The sequence below is a fragment of the Symphalangus syndactylus genome, chromosome 2, assembly GCF_028878055.3.
Source record: "Symphalangus syndactylus isolate Jambi chromosome 2, NHGRI_mSymSyn1-v2.1_pri, whole genome shotgun sequence".
Taxonomy (NCBI): Eukaryota; Metazoa; Chordata; class Mammalia; order Primates; family Hylobatidae; genus Symphalangus; species Symphalangus syndactylus.
In genome coordinates this window covers 79,245,873-79,269,365 of record NC_072424.2, presented here as the reverse complement: position 1 = coordinate 79,269,365, position 23,493 = coordinate 79,245,873, and the positions used below count along the sequence as shown (strand labels likewise).

At 39.9% G+C, this 23,493-nt stretch overlaps 1 protein-coding gene across 10 annotated transcripts in view; it reads right to left on the bottom strand.

Annotated features, from left to right (window-relative positions):
* The window catches only part of GRIK2 (glutamate ionotropic receptor kainate type subunit 2), a 677,547-nt gene extending 669,922 nt beyond the window's left edge, over nucleotides 1–7,625 (bottom strand). For 5 of the 10 annotated variants that reach the window (XM_055259892.2, XM_055259897.2, XM_055259905.2 and 2 more), the window contains exons 1-2: nucleotides 7,469–7,625; nucleotides 1,923–2,330 (exon numbers count right to left, since the gene is read on the bottom strand). In XM_055259892.2, the coding sequence (XP_055115867.1) occupies nucleotides 1,923–2,037 (115 nt within the window). In that variant the 5' untranslated portion in view covers nucleotides 2,038–2,330; nucleotides 7,469–7,625. Of the gene's footprint in view, nucleotides 1–1,922; nucleotides 5,302–6,951; nucleotides 7,215–7,468 lie in introns of those variants that run through there. The other 5 variants (XM_055259887.2, XM_063619929.1, XM_055259866.2 and 2 more) reach the window with 5 other exon arrangements.
* Nucleotides 7,626–23,493: the final 15,868 nt, after the last annotated feature.

Genomic DNA, 23,493 nt, shown 5'->3' with positions numbered 1-23,493 from the left:
AAGATATGAAATGATCAGCGAGTTTAACAATCTAATGATTCAGCAAATATTGTGCTGCAAGACCAGAGCGGCAATAATTAAATCCTTAGAGTACTGGTGGCAGTTTTCCGGCTCCAAGTCTTCTTTTTTCCATCTAGTCGGCAAACACACTTAGTAACGCACACTCATTCACAAACACACATCAGAATTCCTCAGGATTCCATATAATTAGGATGAAATACTCGAAACATTGGGCAAACTACCATACTGTAGCACTTACCATATTTGAAGCCTAACTGCTGAAAACACACACAAGAAACACATGCACACACACGCGTGTGCGTACACACACATTTCCAATGGTATAGGGACCTGTTTAATCCTGCCCACAGAAACAATCATTCCTGCGGATGCTTGTTGCTAAGAGCAACGTGCTTAAGTACCATCTAAATGCATGAACAAAGCATGAAAACTACTACAGTAGGAATCCAGCTATAACCCAGTGCCTCTTTTGTCATCAGCAGGCTTTTTGACTGTGGGCATCTACGTGTATGTGTCGTCGGGTGACGTTCCCTTTTTTAATGTATGTGAAACATCCCTACCTTGGTTCTACAAAGCCTAGGAGAGATGGTGAATTTTATCATTGGGGGGAAAAACACACATATGGGAAAATGGAAAGACAGGAGATGCTGTTGGCATGATAGAAGATGCAGGCAATCACTCTTCTGTTTAAATTTGACGGAGTGACTTAATGTGTCTGCTTTTATCTCAAAGACACATGCTCAGGATTACATGGTGTCCTGCACTCTTTGGTCTGAATCCACTTGAACTGTCAGAGGAAGTGCCTACAATGGGAGCATTTATCCTGTTGGCTTTCTGCTTTCTTCCTCTTATCTACTTTAGGGAACTTTCCCTGACTAGTTCTGCTCCTACTAAAACTCCTTTGGCCATCCAGAGAACCTGAGCGTCGCCCACGCTTCCTTTTCTCCAAGCAATCACTCTGACCCTCTGACCAGGGTTTCCACTGGAATCCCACGTTTAGATTTTCCTTCAAGCTCCAAAGAAACCCTGATTCTTAGAAAAGCAATACATTTCATAAAAAAAATGTAACTACCCAACGTCTTTCGTCTTGCCAAAGTGAAATAAAGATGCAGACTTAGTCACCCCTCCTTAAACAACTACTCTTCCCCACCGCCCCCAGACACTATCCTTCATTAATTAGTCCATAACGTCCAGAAAGCTGTGAGAGGGGGACTCAGCAAGTTAAAAACAAACAAAAAGCCGTTCTAATATTGACGCTATTTCGTTCCAGCTAAGTAGCAGCCTCCCTGTGTTAAGTAGAACCTCGAATCTTACAACATTTTTTAAAGCTCTGCATCCCAGTAAGGGCACCAGGGACTGGAAAAGCGGTGAAAACAATCGAAAAGGCTCTCTGGAAAAAGAAATCAAAAGGGTTAGTACCTTTCATTTGCACGTGAGAACTGCCCTGGTCACTGGCGGAAGCGGACAGGCGCAACTCGCCAAAGAGTTACCAGGTGTTAACTCACCAGCCCCGCAAGCTGAGAGGCGTGCAACCCCGGCGCGCACTTTTGCGCGGACCGCGCACCCCTCCAAGCTCGCAGGGCTCCGGGGGAGACAGGCGGGAGTGGCGGCTGACCGTGCCTCCAGCGTCATCATCATCTCCGTGGCAAGCTACTGTGGGGAGGCAATGCAGAGACCACTACCACACATTGGCCCTCCCTTCACCCTCCCGCGGCTAAAAATAAAAATAAAGAAGAGAATAAATGAAAGCACAAGGAGTTCTTTAAAAGCCCCAGGAGACGACAGAGCAGTGAGCAGATCAGAATCCACGGAGCCCACCGCCAGGCAGAGCGAACCCGCCTGTTTACATCCGGCTGCCTCGGAGCGGATACTAGGCAACCGAGAGGGATGGGGAATCTTACCAAATCTTAATACATGTGTGGTTCCTTGAGAATATCCAATCCACAGTAAACAGAGCAGGAGTTTAACGGTGCGTCTGAAGACTGGATTACTTAGAATCGGGAAAATAATCTTCATGGTGTTTCTGTGCCCACACGCACGGCACCCACTTCCCCGATCTAGCGTTCGGCTCCCGGGTTCGGGTAAAAATGAGGATGCGTCGAGTGGTGACCGCAGACACGATCACGGCATGGTCACAGAGAGAGGAAGGAGTCTCCGCTTCCCAAACCCATTAGCAATCGCTGCATGTTCTTCACTCACTGCGCCAAGGAACAACCTTCCACTGCAAGGAATGGTGGGACATCCATGTTAGTCGGAGAGCATCCGGGAGAAATCCAGCACGCACACCCACAATGTCCGGCCGCGCGAGCCTGTGGAAGCAGAGGAGGAGGGAAATCAATAGGAAATCCAGCCTTGGTAACGGACGAGATATCGATAGCGAGCCACAGCCCGGCACAAAAGGCGCTTGGCTCGCAAAGGTTTTGCCAGGCCCTATTCTACTGCACTGCTGCACAGCTTCTGACGTGAAGCCAAGATTAAGTGAGAAAGACTGAGATAGCTGCTTTCCTCTTAAGGCTCCCGGCCAGTGAGCTCCCCAATATCTATTATGCAACAGATCTGACAGCCCGCCTTGAGTTGCAAGAAAGAAGTAGGATTTATTTATGGGGAGAACATTGCTTTTATTTTCCATGAGTCTTTGCTGAGAGAATGACTGGTGTATGTAAGTGGACTTCTTACAATCAATTGATGAATTTCATTAAATTACTAGCTAAATCAAAGTCAGTTTTTCTGGGAACTGTAAAAAAGAAAGTGATCTAAGACGGAGGAATTTACTGCAAATCTAACTTGTGGTTAGGTTGAAACAGTCTTATTTATACTTTTTTATTTTGGCCAGGAATGAATATAGATTGGAATGCAATTGGAGAGGTAAATCCACTCTTTAAAAACTTGACTGGGGTATTCCTTGATTGCTACCCAGAAGTAGGAGAAATTTCTTCAGTGAACTTTTATGGGAGAAATCTCAAATTAAAATGGAGAAGTTACATTTTCCACCCATTTTTAAACTCAAAGAAAATAACTGTGCATACATAAAAACAATGATGTTTGAATAGGTGCAGCAAACTCTAAAGCCTTCAATAATTTATGCCCAAATTTCTTCGCATTTTGGTTTTTTGAACATTCTTTTTCCTAAAGAGGCAGAATATGAGATCACAGCTTGAGTGACATTGAGTGTTACAGATTCCTCTAAAACTGTGTTATCATTTGCTAGTTTTCTGGTGGAAATATTTAGAGTCACCAGGTAGTGACTCTCTTGGCTTTCATTAGGAGTTTATTCAAGAAATAAAGTACAGAAATAGAATTTCTTTCAAAATAAAAATACATCTTTATTATTAAAATAAGTAATATTCTGTCTACTTATTAAAAATATACAATGCTAATATTTTACACTAAAAACTAACATGTATAATAAATATATTATTGTCAACATTTTTAAACGATTAAACATCACAAAAGGCAAACTGTTGGACCTATATCTTATAATTAATCTATTTTTCATAACCAACTAACAGGGCATAGGTTAAATCTTACAAAAAATTATCCTATCTGAAGGCTAATTTTTAAATAAGGAGTGATATGAGTGATATGAATACTTGACTTGCTATTTTTCCTCCAAACAGCAAGAAAACACTATAATGTTTTCATTTCCTTACAATGATTTTTTAATTTAAATTTTCTTAAGATATTATAAAGTGCTGATTTAAAGAGAAATCTACATTTTGCAAAGGCATTAAGTGGCATTGATTTTTTTTAAGATGGAGGCAATAACTGCAGTGTCAAAAATAAGTATCATGAATGGCTAGTTCTGCAGTCTAGCAGGCAATTCAATCAAATAATTTGACTATTTGAGCACCTTAAAAGGAACACCTAGTGCTAAAACCAAGGGTATCTAGCGACTCCTTCAGTCCATGTGTAAAATATCTCTTATAAAACACATACACAGCTCAACATGTTCTGTCTTGTATTTGCTGTCTCATTTATTCCATTCTGTTTGTTCATTTTCTTTTTGATCCTAGCAGAGATAATAATGACTGCCAGGGGAAAAAAATAATTCTTCACATTCTTATCTGCCAATATATCTGATATGTACTACCTGAAAATAGCATGTTTTACTGTGACTAATCAAAATACTGAAATTTCGCAGTGTTATTGGAATCTGAGAAAACAAAATGTACCATATCTCTTTGTTCATGTATTCCATTAATATAATGACATTTTACATTATGGTTGCAACTTTTCCACTTGAAACTAGTATTCTAAACGATTTATTTTGGGGTTATTTGGATGTCTAGTTGGAAAAGTGAAAGATCAAGCTTCTATATTCATGAAGTTATTACACAATAAATTAAACAGTTAAAAGATTGTAATTTTTTCACTATTAATTGATCCCCAAAGAACCAACTTTGCACATATGGTAAATTAGATTCATTTATATCCATCAACTCAGTTGAAAGGCTTTAACACAACAGACAGCAATTCCACCTGTCCAATTGAACTTCTACAAGACTAGAGACGACCTTTCTTCAGGACCACGGACAGCGCTCCTGGCATTATTTATTCTGGAGTAGTACACTGAAGGTAGTACAATAAATGACTAACATGATATTTGAGTGACAATGTGTAAATTTCTACTACACAGAGTAAAGGAATTGGAATTATTGCATTGTTCACATTATCAAGAGGACTATTTTATCAACTGTGTTGTGTATATTTTTCAGTGCAATTGCTTGATAAGCTCAAGATGTAGTCATCTTTTTTGTAATAGGGCATACTATTAAAAAAACCACTTACATTAATTGTGAGATTCCTCATGAACACTAAACTACTTTTTTGTCAGTACAAAAAAAATTGCTAGGAAGACCACAATTCAGAATGCCAAATAACATGCTGTCAATATTCAGTGGCTAAAGACATTTTTTAAATGTACAATTAGTTATCACTTTCAATTCTCCACCTCCAGATTTCCATCTGTTACTAGGGTAATTAGATTAATTCTTGTTCTTTCTCATTAAACTCACTCACTTCCAAGGGGGGAAAATGCTAAATTTACCTCCCTATACTACAATAAAATGATTTGGTGGCATAGTTGATGCCTTAACGTGTGGCAATTTTGAAGTTATTACAAGTTTCTCCCCAATACTGATACCACACATCATAGTTCTGAGGTTATATGAAGGATTAATAAATTCCTTATACAGTATTTCACTGACTAGATTTAACCCTTTTAAAAATTGTGTCAGTTCTGTAATTTGCTCCTTCCTTAAAGGAAAAAGAAAACTACTGCTATTGGATATCACGCAATTATATATACTTAGTAATAGTAAGATGTATATATTTTATTCTATGGTCTCATTTTTTTCCTCATTTTAACCATATGGCACTCTTTATTTCTAGGAGCCAAAGCTCTGTAGGTTCCAAGGTCAAAGCAGAGATAACAAACTGCAAACACACACATACACGCACACACAGAGAGAAGCTGTATTTAGAAGTATACCTCAAAAAAATCATAGAAGGCTGACACAAATATCAAACCTATGGTAAATTGACAAAGAAGAAAATGCAAATCATGTTAATGCAAAGCTTCTTCCAACAACAATAACAACAAAAACCACTAGCTTCATCTTTCACTATATTTTTATATTTGAAGATACTAATGACCTCTTATTCTTGGGCTCTATTACTTGAGAAGCAATCTTAGTTTCCTATTCTGCCAGTGAAAATGAATCTTATTCTAGTTAGCTGCCACCTGCTGGGGTATGAGAAAATGTGTAATAATCTTTATAGCACAACATTTAAAAAGACAATGCCTATACCTTTGGCTGGAAATAGCAGATACATATCCCAGAACAACCTGAATTTCAAAGATATTTCAAAGGTTCTTACATGCCATAGCTATGTTTAAATTTTTCACATGGAATTCTTACTAAGGATTCCACTTGACTTGTCACGGAAGTCCTGCTGTTATGTGACATTTGAAAAACCTCATCTTATAGTAACACCTAACCTGTTATTCCATGCAAGTGGCCTGTTGCATTGCAACTTAGCTAAAACAAACAGCCTGTTTATACATGGCATTAAAGATCTCAGAGAATAAAGTCAGGACTGGGTCAGGTTTCAGTTGAAATCACACTGTTGCATACTTGCAACTCACTCTTCTTAACTATGCATGCTATGGTATCCCTTATGATTCTGAACACATTATCAGCTGTTCCAGCAACATTCTGCTGCACTGATGATTAATGACATTTAGAGTTTTGATTAATTTTTAGATACTAAAATAAGTGTATCTTAATTAACAAATTGAAGTGGAATAAATTTACATATCCCAGAACTTTTTTTTTAAATTTCAGCCTGTGTGATTTTCAATGGGTTTAAATAGGAGAAAACAAACAGATAAGACTCCCAAACATTGCTCAATTCTCTATCACCTTGCTCTTGTGCATTTCAATTTTTTGTTGTTTGTTTGACTCAAAAGTTTTTAAGGCCACTGGAAGTTGATAGGCTGCCTTGGTGGTTACAGGAATAGACTCTATAAAGTTAGAAAGTAATGAACTAAGACAAATTAAGATTGAAATACAATTGCATTTCTTCCAGCAACTAAACTGACTAATTAAGACTCAAATGAACCAATCATCTCTCGTGAAATGAAAATAATCATCAATCCATAAGATAATTTCTGATGACAGAATACTTACAGTATGGAGATGATAAATGATAGAAGATAATCTGTGCATTACCAAAAGGCTACTAATAGTAAGTTTTCCAATATTTCCCATTGCCTAAATTGGAAATTATTCTCTAAGGAGCCTCAGCTCGGTCGTGTTGCTTGGTAAAGAAACTCTATCTCTTTAAAGGTAAAAATATCAGAGGATGTGGTTCGTTAAAAGTTCTTGAGGTTTATGATCCACCCTGGTGACACTGCCCCCTCCTTACCCTAATGGGACGCCCTCCAAGTTTTTTCAGAAGCTCTTAATACGGGTGCCGGTTAAAATAAATGTACTTCCTCAGCGCAGAACTAAGGAGTAGGGTAAATGGAAGGATGGGTGGACAGAAGGAGGGATGGGGATTTCCTCAGACCCGCCGGCAGACACACAGCTTCTTGCCATCTGTCTCATTCTCTTCGCCTCGCGTGAGTCCCCGTAGCTGAGGCCACTTCCTGACACGTCCACTTCTTAAATCATTTTATGTGGAGAACATAGGTGACTGCAGCTAACAGAGCCACTTGCATGCTTGACGGGAATTGGCTGAGACGAGCCCCACAAAGACACTCGCAGTGAATCGGTCCAGCGGGTGCCCCGAGCGCACGGACGTCCGCAGCGCTGCTGTTCGCCTTCTTCCTTCTCTCCAGGTGGAAAATGCCCCTCGCCCACCCGCAGTCCCTCCCGTCCTCTTGAAAACAAACACCTCGTGAAGGAGCCCGGAGTGCAGGCCACCGTCAGGGAGTCCTTACCTGGAGCTAGGGGTGAGGTGGGCGGGGAGGGGGTGGGGTGGTCCTCGGGGAGGAGTAGCGGGAGGAGGTCGGGCGGAAAAGTCCTCGGCTCCCAGACCGACCAGCGCAGCCGCCGGCGCCGAGCGCGAGTGACGGCAGCCGCGAAGACGGTGACCGAGGAGCAGCAGTGGCGGCGGCGGCGGCGGCGGCAGAGACAGACACGCCTCCTGGCGGGGATTCCTCGCCTCTTGCTTTAAAGGCGCCGCGCTCCTTTCCCTGCGGCCCCTGCCCGCTCCTGGCCGCCGCGGCCACTCAGGGGCACCTCCCACCCCTGGACCACAGGAGCTAGAGCGAGAGAATTCCTGGCGTCCCTAGACTTGGATGTTACGAAGCCTCCGGCTGGACTTCGCTCTCTTAGCGCACACCCGCCTTCTGGGATGGGGAGACTAAGGCCGAGATGCTCTGTCAGGGAGTGAGTGATGCATGTAAAGCGCCGAGGAATTTGCCTAGCCTTGGGTGGTGACAACACGTATAAGGAGCCCAAACACATTTGCTTCTGGGTGATGGCTTATATGCCTCTCCGAAACCATAGCAACGAAACTTCTCCACTGCCAGGGCTTGGAGGGCAGCTGGTAGTCTCCAAAGTGGACCTCTTAGTCCAACTACGGTCATTTCCCTGAGGTTTGCAAAAAAAGATCTTGATCTGCGCACCCTCCCACCCCGACCTCCAGCGCACACAGCAAATGCGCTCTGGTAGCGCTGTGCCGGTATTCCCTCAGATGCCGGGAGTCACAGTGCCCTGCTCCCTGCCACCATTGCTGAGAACAGATGCTTGGAAACGGACTTTTCCTGAGTGTTAGGAGGTCGGGCGGGCTGTCTCTGTATATGTCCGGCGCCTTAAATAGCAGACTCCCCTCTCCCCACCAAACTCCCGCCCAGGCCCCGGAACTCTCAACCTAAACACATTTCAGAAACAAGTTGGATTCGAGATCTAGTGGGCGCCGAACCTGAGGTCGCAGACTCCAAGATTGGAGACAGGAGTCTGGGGAGCAGCCCTGGTTTGGCTGCCACCCGTCCAAGTTCTCGGGAGGACTCTTTTAAAGGCCAGAGATGGGGAGGGGCACCTGAGTCCCAGAGTCTTCCCGCAGCTTGGCTTCCAGGGAGGGGCTGGCGGCTGTGAGCGCACCAGGCTCTCCCCGCTTCACGGTGGAAACGATTAGCTTTTGCAAACAATCCCTGAGTTCCGCTCCTCTGGGTCGGAAAAGTCAACATCTATTCAATACCGTTGCTATTTTATCCTCAGCCCTACAATATTAACTGGAGCTGAGTTTAGCAGTTTCCCCCAGAGGAAGTTGGCGAGCTGAGATTCGCGAGGAGATTTAAGAGAGGCTAAGCGGGAACAGGCCAGGCGCACTGGGCTCAAGAGACCATTTCAAACGGGCTGCCTAAAGAAGGGACCAGGTGGGATTCCACGGCTCTGCAGTCCCCTAGCAGTTCCAGGCCCTGGTGGCTCTCCACTATCTATCTAATACCGAGGTCCGGGAAGTAGAGAGGCTCTGAGTCCCCAGGGACCCGTTGTCTGAGCTGGAGACCAGAACTTGCCCTTTTGCTTCCTCCGTCACTGCAGCCCTAGTAAAGTTAAGCCCTCTCCGGACCCTGGCGCAGCAGGGCCATGTTCCACACCCTGAGGCTAGCGCCTGGCTCAGAATAGCTCAGAAACACAGAAATTCAGTCCTGCCAAAACCGCCAGTCTTTCCCTCTTGGTCACCACCCAGGACTCTCTGCGCCCCCGTCCCCACAACATGCCTACTGAGCATTCTTGGGTGGGGCAGGGTGGGGAGGAGGGGGACTGGGGACTTATGTTAAGGAGAGATGAGTTAGTGGCAATGGAGAGTCCGTTAGTCATTTGAAGATCCCAGGGGTGGCTGGGAGGCTCCCTTAATTAAGTCAACAGCAGCCTTGTTCTACCCAGTAAATAAATAGTCAATGACTCTATTGTGCATCCTGGAGCGGGCAGCACAGACGCGTGACCGGTTCTGGGCGCCTGGGCTCCAGCTGCTGTGACCTGCAGCCTAATGGGCCCTTGAGGCACAGCCGAGTTTGGGCCAGGCTCCGAAAAAATCCCCCATTCTATCCCAATCCTCCATGGGAGTAAGGAAGACAACTTGTCTACTGGCTAAAGACTCTCTCCTTGTCATGATTACATCCACCCACTTTCAGGGAGAAAGGAGTAAAACACCAGCACGAACAGATTCCAGTGGAAATCCCTGAGTGAAGGCACCCAGCTCTTTTGTGATAACTCTGAGAGTGTAGAACAGAGTGTGTCTAATTTGACATTAAGTGTTTAGCATAGAGTCTGGCATGCAGTAGGTGCTGGATAAAGAATGGTACTGGGATAGACCTTCTGCTTTCCACACTGTTGCCCCCAGACCCACGTTGTACTTGGGAAAGGAGAGGCTTACTAACAACTTCCTGTTAGTGCAGTGTATGATTTGAGAGCCTTGTCACGGATCTATTTTTTTGAAGCAAACAGGACACACTTGTAAAGAGAGAAATAACAAGTCCCAACAACAGCATAGGAGAAAATAGGAGAGAGCTGGAAGTGTAGAACAAATCAAAATTATGCATGCTGTGACAAATTAATTTGCTCAATAGCAAAATATTATCTAGATTCCAATGAGAAAAACAGACTAACAAGGGAGCATTAGACACTACACAATCTATTTAACCCTTCAAAAATAATCCAATGCTATAAAGAGATATTTTTCGTGATTTATTTTAGGATTTAAGAAGTTAAACATTTAAGGAATGAGATCTCAAGTATCTTCTTGGGCAACCGTGAAGCTTTTTTTTCTTCCTATTTCTAGTCACCCTTAAGGTTTAATCTTCTAAAATTTAGAAGGTTGCTAAGTCCTTCAGCTACAGTCTTATGCAGGAACCATATCCTTACTCTCTCTCGCCCGGCTCCCACCCTCTCTTTCTTCGCTCTCAAAGTGCTCTTAGAACATTAGCAGCTCAAGATTTCAATTTCTGAAGACACAGCAAAGACCAGTCTGAATTCAAGCTAACTACCAGGATGTGTTTGTTTGCTTTGGCTTGATTTTGTTGAACTGAATGTAAAATTGAAAAGTATTATTTTGGATCATCTCATTAAACACCTTCATTTTATAGATAGTAAAAACCAAAGTGAGAGAAAAGGAGTGACATACTCAGGATGTGGCAGAACTGAGACTGCCTTCTAACTGTGCAGAACAGCATCAGGCTGTCTCTTGTAGTCTCTTTCAAAACTTAGACTTATATGAAGTCAAGACTTAAAGACATTTCAAGGAAATCTACTCTAGTTTAGTTTTCACAGACCTTTTCTCTTATCTGAAAACAAAATGAACACATGTGCAATGACTTCAAAATTTTACATGCAATAGTAGGAGATGCACAGATGCCTTGAAGGCCATCATGGGCTGGTGAGGAGCCTCTACACCCTAAGCTGAGAACCACCAATCTATTCCAACAATGTGATTTTAGAGGTGAGAAAATCTAGACAATGAGAACTTAAGAGTCACAGAGTGGGTTAAAAACAGTTCTAGGACTAGAGACCTGGTGTCTTGCTTCCCACCTATTCCCATTCCCTCAGGTAATTTTAGCCATAATTGGACATAAACATGCTGCAGAAGAAATGAACGGATGTCCTTGATTAGTGAAGAAAGGATGGGACCTAGTACAAGAAGAGGGGTTTACCTTGGAATAGAAGGACCAATAAACCCCAGTAATAGGAAGGGAGGCAGAGTATACAATGCAGATGTCAATTAGTTTTTAAGTGTGGTATTGAGAGTCTATTTTTCCTACATGAGCTCGAAATCCCTGTGCTAGACTACTTTGCTCTATAGACACCTTCCTTACCACTCTCTGCCTTCCACTGTCCGAACTCTCATGCAGATGGCTGTTTTGCTTGGTCTCACTTAAATAATTTAATACTGAATTTTTCAGTAAGGGAAGGGAAGGAGAAGAAGAACAGGAACAGAAAGAGGATACGAGGTCCTGTTGTTGTTCTTTGTATTTTCTTCATGACATAAAAGTAAAAAGCAAGCTGAGAGTCTTGAGTAGGGAGAAAGTAATAGATGTTTAAGGAGAATGGAGAAAATGTGGCATTTTTATCAGGAGCATGGAAGTGTGAAAGGATAATAAAATGTAGTTGGATAGTTGTCCAACAGTCAGGGCCATTCTACCTTGATGACTTACAAATCTTTGAACATTTCAAGAACTCTCATTGTTCCTTTCTACCAGTATAAATCTTAGGCTCTTGAGGTTACAATACTTGGCATTATCTCCCCTCATCTACTCCACCACTGTTACCTCTTCCCTTACCAATTCCTAAATCTCCAAGTCCTACTTCAAAACAATTGAAGTAGCTAATTATAAGATCGATGCAAAAGTAATTCCAGTTTTTAATAACTTACTTTTTTTTTTTTTGAGACACAATCTCGCTCTCTTGCTCAGGCTGGAGTGCAATGGCACGATCTCAGCTCACTGCAACCTCTGCCTCCTAGGTTCAAGAGATTTTCCTGCCTCAGCCTCCCAAGTAGCTGGGATTACAGGTGCCCACTGCCACACCAGGCTAATTTTTTGTATTTTTAGTAGACACAGGGTTTCACCCTGTTCCCCAGGCTGGTCTTGAACTCCTGAGCTCAGGCAATACACCCACCTCGGCCTCCCCAAATGCTAGGATTACAGGCATGAGCCACCACGCCCGGCCATAACTTATTCTTTTAGCAAGTATTTATTGAGTACCAACTATGTTCCAGGGAAATGAAGACACAACAATGAGAAAAAAAAAATTGAGACAATACACCTTCTATGATATTTCTAAAGCCACAAGGTAACTTTTGTTAGCAAGATTGTGACATTCTTGCTTTCACTTCTTTAGAAAGCACTAATAGAAAATGAGGAATGTATCAGCAGAACATACACAAGTGGCATCTCTTAGAGAGGTGTGTTGTACCAGAAAATATTTTGTGCTAGACTCCCCACCCTACCTCCAAAGAAGAAGTAAAGAAGCAGTTATCATTAGGAGTATGGAAAAGTGGACAGAAATGGGAAGGCATGCAGGGGCAGAAGTATACATTTTCTCAAAGCACAGGATCTGATTTGTCAAATAATAAGGAAACTCCCAAATATATATCCTCAGGACTGTTCTCTACCCACCTTTGCTGTCTACTTTTTTTCGGGGAGCTTAATGCAAGGATTCAGGGAGAAACAAATTATTATTTGTCTAAAATCTACCATATTCTAGGCAGGCATACTTTTGCATAAAATACTACATTTTATTATTTGAATGGTCTTATCAAATGCAAAATTCTCATTTTAAAGATGAGTAAACTAAAACAGAAAGAGGTCATGTAATTTGCCCATGGATGTGCAGCTAGTGAAGATAGAGCTAGTATTCAACTCTGTAGTTTATTGCTGTTTCTGGTACATCAGATAAGGTAAGTGGGAAAAAGTCATATCTATGACAGCTCTCTGTTTCAAATCAGAAAGCATTTCAGATGTTGTTTCTAAGATGCAAGAGATAAATCTCTATGAATTATACTGAGAATATGAAGGGCTAGAGAATACGGAGCAGCTCAGATTGAGTAGAATTTCCCCCCTCAGTAACCCCCTGAGAAAAGGCTTTGGAGCCAGAAATCAGAAGAATCTTTCCCTTAGAGAAAACCAGCTTAAAAGTAAGTGGAGAGATCTTGCTTTCAGCTTTTATCAGAGTTCAAGCAAACTCCCAAAACTTGAACTGATCCCCTAAGAGTGTTTTCAACGGATCCTAAATGATACCACATGCCAACAGCATTTTTTGCAGTAAGCGAGAACTGAAGACAAAATCACTTCTGGTAACAACCCTTCATCCACAAATATAATGTCTTCTTAGTCATTCCTTCCATGAGACAACCTATGCTTATTAGTTACTAAAATTGACTATGTAACTGTCCAGTGGAGGCGGGCAAAATAGACACTGGAGACAATTTCTAAGAGTGTTGTGTTCATGGATTGTTCCAATAACAGTATAGAATTCATCGGATATGTAAAAGGATTCAAACCAACTTTGTAAACTGGTTCAGAATGTCAAACCAAGATTTATATTCATTTTCATTTCTATTTATTTAAGCTGTACAACATGATGTTTTGATATACATATACGTAGTGAAAATTTTACTACAGTCAGCTAATTAAGATACTCATCCCTTACACAGTTAGGTTTTTTATTTCTTTCTTTCTTTCCTTCTTTCTTTCTTTAGTAACGAGAAAACTTAAGATCTAGTCTCAGCAAATTGTGATTGATTCAGTTCACCACAGAAGAAGTCATTTTGATACAGAATTAAGACCGTTTCCTTAAAAGTTTTTCCTGGAGGGGTCATCCATGTTGTAGAAAGCTACTATGGAGGGCCTTTAGAACTGACCAGGGTGTCAATAGATTTTCTTCCTCTAATTTAATGTACTGACTCAAATTAGAAAAGTTTTCAAACTTATTGCAGGTGAGCTCAGCTTCAAGGGCTGACATTCATTAAGGATATGGACACTCTGCTAACCACCTGCATTTCATATTCCTTCCTACAGAAGGATCACACAGGCTGCTCTATCAAGGTTGCTATGGCCTGGTGTGGATGTGCACTGTTGGACAGCACACAACAGAGGTAATGGAATTCAGTTATGGTTTTTAATTCTGCAAATTAATGGATGAGGCAATAAGTTTAAAATGAGAGGAAAATGAACAGAGAGGAAGCTAGAATAAAAATGTAGGCCCACACTCTGTATGATAATGAAAAGTGAGAAAATCAGAAAATAAATTTTTATTTTGCAATCTGTTGTCCTAACAAACTTTTAATACATAACTGTTTCAATCTGCTTCCAGATCAGCATCCCTTTGTAAACACATGTTAAATTTGAGTACAGAGAGATGGACAATTGCAATGCATCACTTAACTGCATCAATATTTTATGTAGTTGATCATATAAAAATCAGAAGCAGATTTAGCCTTCTCTGTGGACTGTAGGGACTAAGGGTTTGTTGACCACATTTCCACTTCATAAACAGAGTTATCCAACCAAGACTTGTTTACAAACTAGAAATGTAGTCAAACACACTGTCCCTGATGCTTCATTTACTCTTCTAAGCCAACAGATTGATAATTTTAGAGCTATTTCTACAAAACCAGATACATACATAATTAGGAAAATAGGAGAAAATAATCTATAATATGGAAAGTAATAATATATGATAATTAGAAACTGATATTTTGGTGGATAAATCAGAAGAAACATAGTAATTTCTATATTATGTTTCAATATTCACTCATTTAAAACAGTACATAGGTTTTATACTTATATGCATTTCACTATATTTATAACACTACAATAAAGAAATTAGGTCTCGAGCTCCAATTGTCAAAAGCCAGAATCATGGAAGTTAGTCTCAGCTATAAGGGGGTAGAATCTAGAATTTACAAATATTTTTCACTTATTTCTCCCATTTTATATGTATAACTAAAAACTGTCAAGAGGTGTATATATTATCCTCGTTTTATAAATGAAGAAAAAAAAGTACAGAATAATTTTATGGCATAGCAAAAACAACACCGGACTAAAAGTTCCATTAACTGAACATGTATTTAAATGTAGTATCTTTGGTAAGTCAGTTAATTCTCTTATGCTTTTGTTTTCTCACTTGTAAAATCTGGAGCAAGAATTTACTTTGAAATCTATGAGGTCCCTGTAATTTACAAAAGTAACGATTTCTTGGCAGAACAAGTATCACATTATAGTCACCGGTAGAACAAGGGTAGAACTCAGGCCTCTGGACTTTCACCACAAACTTGATGATAAAACACATCTGAAATCAAGAGCTGAGCTACAGAAGATACATAGGTCTTTGCTTTTATCCTTCATGCAAAGTCATCGGAAACATGCAAAACTCACAATCTAACTTAAAAATAAATCTTCCTACAAAAGAAGTGATAAGTTTTGTTCACTTAGCAAAAAAACACTAAAAATACTAATTTAATCATTTTGTGCCTAAAGTTAGTTAATGTATAAAGAAGCAATACCATAATGATTTTTATAAACATTCTTTGATGAAACTCAATCATTCACTTACTCAGTATTTGGACCAAGCAGCTGAACATTTCTAGAGAAAATTAAACAACTGGGCTGTATGGGGCTGAACAGTGAGTGTCTCCCCTAAATTCTTGTCTGTTTAGAACCTATGAATGTGAATGAGATCTTATTTGGAAAAAGAATTTATGCTGATGTAATCAAGTTAAGGAGAGGGTATACTAAATTAGGTGAGCTGTAAACCCAATATAACTTGTGTCCTTATAATAAGAGGAAAATTTAGACACTGGCAAATATAGGAGGAATGCCATGTGAAGGTGGAATAGGGATAGGGATAGGAATGATGCATCTACAAATCAGAGAACATCAGGGTTGCCAGAAACCACCAGAAGCTAAGACGAGTTTAGACAATTTTTCCCTCAGAGCCCCCAGATGCAACCAATTTGCCAACAACTTGATTTTGGACTTTTGGCCTCCAAAACTGTGAGACAACAAATTCCTGTTGTATCATGTATCATCTGGCCAAAGGCAAGTGCATTGCTCTGTTGACATCTATTCCTATAGCATGACACATACATACTTGATCTTCCAAAAGATGGCATGACTCTGCTTTCTTTTTTGAACTTGTGTTCTGGATTCTATACTCTCTCACACCCTCAAGCATTCTAATCCTGTCATATAGCATCTTCTTAAGAAAAGAAGAAAATAAGTTTCCATCCCATGTCTCTCTTCAGCTATAGCCCCATTTCTTTACTCACCTTCACAGTAAAAGTTCTTGAGTCCTCTGACCTTGTTTCTATTTTCCTACCTCATTTTTTTCACACATGCCACTTGAGCATCTATCTCCTCTATTTCACCAAAACTGCTCTTGCAAGATCACCAGCCTCCTTTGTGTTGCCAAATCCTTTGTTCCTGTTTGTGTCTTTACCTTCTACACTCATAAAGGGCATTTCACATCTGTAGACCAACTTCACTTTTTTGAAATGCTTTTATAATTACTATTTAATATTTATTGTATCATAATTTTCTGTTGTTCCTTTTCAGTCTCCTTCGTGGGCTTTTTCTCGGCTTGCTGATGTCTAAATGTTGGAGTGATCCAGTTTTAGATCTTTCATACTCCCAAGTGGACTAATTTAGCGTCATGGCTTTTAAATACTGTCTATATGCTAAAGACGTATTTCCGGTTTTTACCTCTCTCATGAGCTCCAGCTCTTATACTCAGTTTCATTTGAAGGTCTAATAGGACCATGTTCCAAGCAGAACTACAGCTCCACACCAAACTTTTGCTTTTAGTCTGCCCTATATTAGTAAGCAGCAGCAACATCTATGCCATAGTCCAAGTCAAAATTCTGAGTCACTCGTGATCCTTTTCTTTGTCTCACTACTACCCCCATCACCAATTCATCACCAAATCCTTCTAGCTATCCCTCCAAAATATATCCAAAATCTGCCCATCTTGTCATGTTTATCATAACCTTGGCCCATGTCACTATCATCTCAACCTATGCCACTGCTATATTAAATTGTATTATTGCTTCTCCTTTTGCCCCTGTGATTCATTCTCCATGAGCATCAAAGTGACCTTCCATTATTACATCTTTCTGCTTAAAATCCTCTGATACTTGCCCCATTCAATGAATTTTTGTAATGCTTAACTTTTAAAATGATCCTACAAAGGCTACTCATCTAACTTTATTTATTTATTTATTTATTTATTTATTTATTTATTTATTTATTTGACACAGAGTTTTGCTCTTGTTGCCCAGGCTGGAGTGATGCAGTGACATGATCTCAGCTCACCGCAACCTCTGCCTCTCGGGTTCAAGCGATTCTCCTCCCTCAGCCTCCCGAGTAGCTGGGATTACAGGCATGCACCACTACGCCTGGCTAATTTTGTATTTTTAGTACAGATGAGGTTTCTCCATGTTGGTCAGGCTAGTCTCGAACTCCCGACCTCAGGTGATCCGCCCACCTTGGCCTTCCAAAGTGCTGTGATTACAGGTGTGAGCCACTGTGCTTGACCTCTCTAACTTCATTTCTTACCAATCTCACCCTCTCTCACAATGGTCTAGTTACATTGGCTCTTACTCCTTTTCTCTGAATATGCTATGCTTCTTCCAGCCTCATAGCCTTTGCATTCATGTGTTCTCTATGCTAGCTTTCCTGTTCCCTCTGTTGAGAGTGCTCTCACAGTAAACCTTCATGTAGTTGAGTTATTCTCATCTTTCAGGTCTTTGTTCCATGGTTACTTTCTCCACTAAACACTTAAGAGTGGGGCCATGTTTTCTTATTTAGTACTCTATTCCCAGGGCCTGGCAGAAAATAAGTTGGTAAAGACTTATTATCCCATGAGTACTATGCAAAATATAACAAGTTTACTCACAAAGATGATGTTTATCCTATATTTTTATGTCCATTCATAATTTTTAGTTAAAATATCACAGAAATATTTCTCCAACTTTGGAAATTTAAACCTATTTTTTTTTTCTTGTATTTCAGAGAAAGAGCTTAATGGTTAGACAAAAGGAATAGTTATCACTGCAGATGACAAATTGCTAGAGGAAAAGTTCTGTGTTGCTGGTCCTTAAACAACAATTCCAGAAGACAGCAATTCCACCCAATTGCACTCAGAAGGGCCAAGGCTTTCAGTGCATCTTCCAGCAGTTCATTGGCCCCTTTACTGTCACCAAAGCAAAATTATTGAGACATCTGTATATTCTAATTATTTCTCTTCTTCCCCAAGATTACTTACATGTGGCTGTTCAAGGCTCTGATAGGTGATCCATATTCAACTTTCTCTCATAAAATCTAACAAGAGAGGAGAAAAGATAAAATAGATAACTGTAAGTATTTTTTTTTCTGGGTCTTTTTGCCCCTTTGAATATAGAAGAAGAAAAACATCTTTACTGAATAACTGTTATATGCAGATATTCTATTAGGTATTTTGCGCATTTTAGATCACTCGACCCTCCTAAAAGAATCTTTCAAAGAAGAAATGAAGAGTGGGTTTTGAAGGGTCTTCAGATCCTCAGGCTACTCGGTGGTTGTTAAGCATCGTTCATGTTTCTGTTGTTGTTGTTTTGTTTTGTTTTGTTTTTCACATTAGTCCCTGGGAATGACTCTGATAACAAAAATAATACCATTTTAAAAATGAAATCGATTGACTTAGACAGGCAGCCCTCTGGCTGAGCATATACATATTTTGATTATATGTTTGGTGTTCACATCAACACCATCAAGAAATCTTCACAATAGTGTTCCCCTCTTTTGTATAAAAGTTGTTTCGTTCCGGAAGGGCAACTCCAAAACAGCTTGAGAGTAAGCTAATTTTCAGGGCTTTATCTCAGAATATTGTTGAAATGTCTCATTTATATGTCAGTTTTCTTATACTGTTTCAGACAGACAACAAAAAATTGTTGATTTTTTTCCCTAGCTGAAATGTCTTTTAAATGGAAAAGAATCCTAACTTCCAACTCCATTGACCCTATGTAAACTCTTCAAGTTCAAAACCGATTTTAAGTTTGGCAGTTTCTATTGCCTGCAATATAAAGGTGAGGGAAACCTAAGATTAGACCATCGAGTGTGGGAAAAGAAGATATAATTGATAGAAACCAGCAGACATGTATTTCAGCTCACCTCCACTGCAAAATAAGGACTATCCACCTTAGCTAAAGAGATTTTTGAAGATTGCAGAATACTGACGAAAAAAATTATGACTGTAGTGCAAGTTCTCTCGAATGTGTATTAATTTATATATATATATATATCTTTTATACTCCTTATTGCAGAATACAAACATATGACCTGAATATAGAACAAAATAATTAAAATCAGAAACTTTTCAAAAAATTTTAAAATTAGATTTATGTAAGAATGCATACCTTTTTCTAATAAAAAAGAATATTTCATAATATGGATGCTTGTACATAATACTTTCTGTATCTACTTCTTAACCTCCTCTATCTCCCTTAACAGTACACAGACATACAGTGGTTTTTCTTTTTGTCAAAGAAAGTGCTACAATTTCCAAAGCTGCCCATTGAGTGTTTCTGAGCCATAGCCAAGAGCTATTTCAAAAATGAGGACACATTTCTTTTCTCCCCGGGGACAGACAGCATGATGCTTCTTCAGCCCTGCATTCTAAACCTTTTCTCCCTCAGATCTTGTCCAATGCCAGGCATAAAAAGGCACTTCTACTATTAAAATGCTGACAGCAATCAAGGTGGGATTAGGTTTATTTTTTATTCATTTCATGTTAAATTAAATCATCTGTAGTTCTGTAACGATGAATTTAGCCATTCGCTTAAAGAGAAACAGAAGAGATTTCAACCATCCCATCAGAAAGGAAACAACCACCAAATTGTTCTCAGATATGGGTCAAGAACAGGTCATTGTGAATGTAGTTGAATATAATTATGACATACATTAATAATGCCTGGCATTGTCTCCATTCTCATCAAAGAGCATGCAAAGAGAGTCTTTTAGATACTAAAGATGACAACCATCTCATCTTCCTGACCCATCACTATGTTTTGTCAAGCCTGGTTTCCCCATCCATTTTATTTGCATCTGCTATAGTAAAACAACAGTGTGTTTTGTTATTGTTGCAGAGTTTTCCCATTACAGTGTTTTTTCATATTTTCATAGAGGTTTAACAACTTGCAGATGAATTCTCACAACATCCCTTTAGACTTCCCACGTGGATTCAAACACAATATGCAATTATGTCATTTAAATGAGGAGAGAGAAACCAAGAAAGGTTAATGTTCCAATGCTTTTAACTGAGTTCTTTCTGCATCATGCCATTTTATTTCTCTGTGCAGAAAGAAAATACAGTTATATATGGTGATAAAGGAGGTGAGCCAAATAAGCCTGGATCATATTAGTGATATTGAGTTAAGCTTCAGCTGTCAGATTCTCTCTACCTTGCTACACTTTGAACATCCTTGAGGCTACCAACATTCTTCTCCACTATTTGAATTTTCTACCTATTTAACCTCCAGATTGGTAGGCTGCAGGAGGGGCAGAAGGTAGAGTAATATATTTTAAGTATGAATCATTTGCTTTATAAAGAAAAGCAGTGTTAACTGATACATTTCAAATATCTTTAATGCCAATTCCATTTTGAAAAGAACATAAGAAAAAATATATTTTAATAATTAATCTCAATTACTATTTTAATGGTTTGTTAGGGGTGTGTGTGTGTGTGTGTGTGTGTATGATCTTTAAAATAGTATTCATGTTGCCATTGCAGGATTCTCTTGTCAGAAGCAAGATTCTAGTGTACTGCTGGAACAGGCTTAAGTTAGCAAGAAACATATGCATAAATACTTCTATAGCACTACTGCTGCTCCCTGCCTGTCAACAGCTATTCCAGGGCTCAGGGAAGGATTGGATATCACTTAAGAGAAGGCCAAGCAAAACATGTGGGGTTGAGCAGAAGCTAGGGACTGGCACAAAAGACAGCTACCAATGACATAATAAGCTATGCAGCATAAAGGAACACAGATCTAAGATGAAGGAGGAATGAATCTGAGAAGGAAGTCCGGCAGAATTCAAGATCCAGAAGCTGAAGATCAAAATCTAAGCAGCAGAGATGGAGACTTAGACACTTAAATAGACAGCATGTGGAGCCAAACCTAGGCACTAAGAGACTTGGAGTCAAGGGCAGGAATTCAGATAATTGAAGATGGCACCATGTTTAGTGGAAAAAGGAAATAAGCTACCAAATCATAAAAAGACATGGAGAAATCTTAAATGCATATTACTTAGTGAAAAAAAGCCATTAGATCTGAAAGGCTATCTACTGTAAGATTCCAACTATATGACATTCTGGAAAAAGCAAAACTAGGAAGACAGTAAAAAGATTAGTGATTGTCACAGGCTAGGAGGGAGGGAGGGATGAATAGGAAGAGCACAGAAGATTCTTAGGGCAGTGAAACTACTAGGTGTGACACTGTAATGGTGGATACATGTCTTTATACATTTGTCAAAACCCATAGAATGTACAGGAACAAGCATCGACCCTAATGGAAACTATGGACTTTAGGTGACAATAATGTTTCAATGTAGGTTCATCAATTGTAACAACTGTACAATTCTGATGCAGGAAGTTGACAGCAGGAGAGGTGAAGCTATGTGTGTGTTGTTGGGGACAGGAGGTATATGGGCACTCTCTCCACTTTCCTCTCGATTTTGCTGTGAACCTAAAACTGCTCTGAAATAAAGTTTGTTAAAAAAAAAATGGTACCATCAAAGTTAGAGCAGAATTACCAGCAAGACTGTTTTAGTAATAACCCAGAACATCAATCAAAAAGGAGTCAAAACTGGCCTTGTTGTCTAGGGACAGACTCAAATTTTAAAATAATGAGACAACATTGAACCTAGAGTTGGGTGATGTTATGGGTTGAAATGTGTCTTCCCACTCCCCAATGTATATGTTAAACCCCTGACCCCCAGTGCGATAGTATTTGGAGATGGGGCCTTCAGGAAATAATTAGGTTTAGATGAGGTCATGAGGCTGAGACCCTAAAAATGGGATTAGTGTCCTTATGAGAAGAGACACCAGAGGGCTTTCTCAATATCTTTCTCTACCATGTGAGGACACCCTGAGAAGGTAGCCATCTGCAAGCCAGGAGGAGAGCCCTCACCAGAATCTAACCATGCTGGCACCCTGAACTCAGACTTCCAGTGTCAAGAACTGTGAAAATAAATGTCTTTTGTTTAAGACACCCAGTCTATGATATTTTGTTATGGCAGCCCAGTCAAACTAACATAGGTGATAGCTGCCAGGTCTAGCTTCTCCTGAACCAAGGCCCCTAATATCCAACCTAAAATTGGATGTGGTAGATGTTGACTGTACCCTTCAATCCTTGTAAACTTCAAGGTCTTTCTATCTTTGCTCTGCAGCCAAATGCATTGAAACATTTCACTAGGTGCAGAAGAAATAGCTGAAGCCAAGATAAAGTACTTAAATGTCTACAATCCAAATAGCATTGTGAATGAGCACTATGTTACTTTGGATGAATATTTATTTTTTAGTATAAAAGATATAAAAATTTATAATTATGAAGGTCATTAATGTGGTGGATATACTCACAAGTCCCCTCAGCCATTCTGTTAGGTAAAAATGCAAAGGAAAACAGACAAAATACGGATAAAAAGGATGCTCTTTATTTGTTTTAAAACTCTGTCATTAAAACCACTTCAAAGAAGAGTTCCCTCTGGTTGTCCTATTCTGGAATTTTCTGAGGAATTCCACATTCATTATAGCCATTCCCCACTTATTCTGACTCTTATTTCCAGGGTAACACATCCTCATCATTTTGATCTATGCTGAAAAGTTGCCCTAGTGTTATGTTTTCATTTTCATCTTCACTCAAGGGGCAATGATCAGACTCTGGTGACATGGCCCAGGTAATGGCACACGGAGGCCTTCTGAAAGGCCCTGATAAAGGTTGCTCATGTCCTTCCTGACTCTGTGGTCAGGGACTGGGGAAAAGGATTTGAGGTAAAGATCCTGCCTCTATAAAGCAATACACATGCACAAAGTAATGCAAGCACTACCTGTACCTTTGCTAGTCTCACGAAAAAAAAAATAAAACTCTGAAATTATTTTTTGACATGATGCCTAAGATGAGAATAGCAATAATAGAAACTAAAAATGAACTCAATCAATTAAAGGAGAATCTCAACATTTTCAAGGGCATTAAAAGAAGGAAATCTGAAGACCTCAAATAAAGAAGGAAGGGTAGCAGAAGGACCATTCATGGCAAAGGCAGAGGTTAGGAATCATATTGACTAAGTAGCCTATTATGTAGACATTATATCATTAAACCTGTGAGGGTTTGCTTGCCATCACTCTCCCCAGCTTTGCATCTGCTTGTGAGCAGGGAAAATTGAACCGGCACTCTGCTCTTTCAAGAGGTCTTCTCCTACAGGCAACTATTATT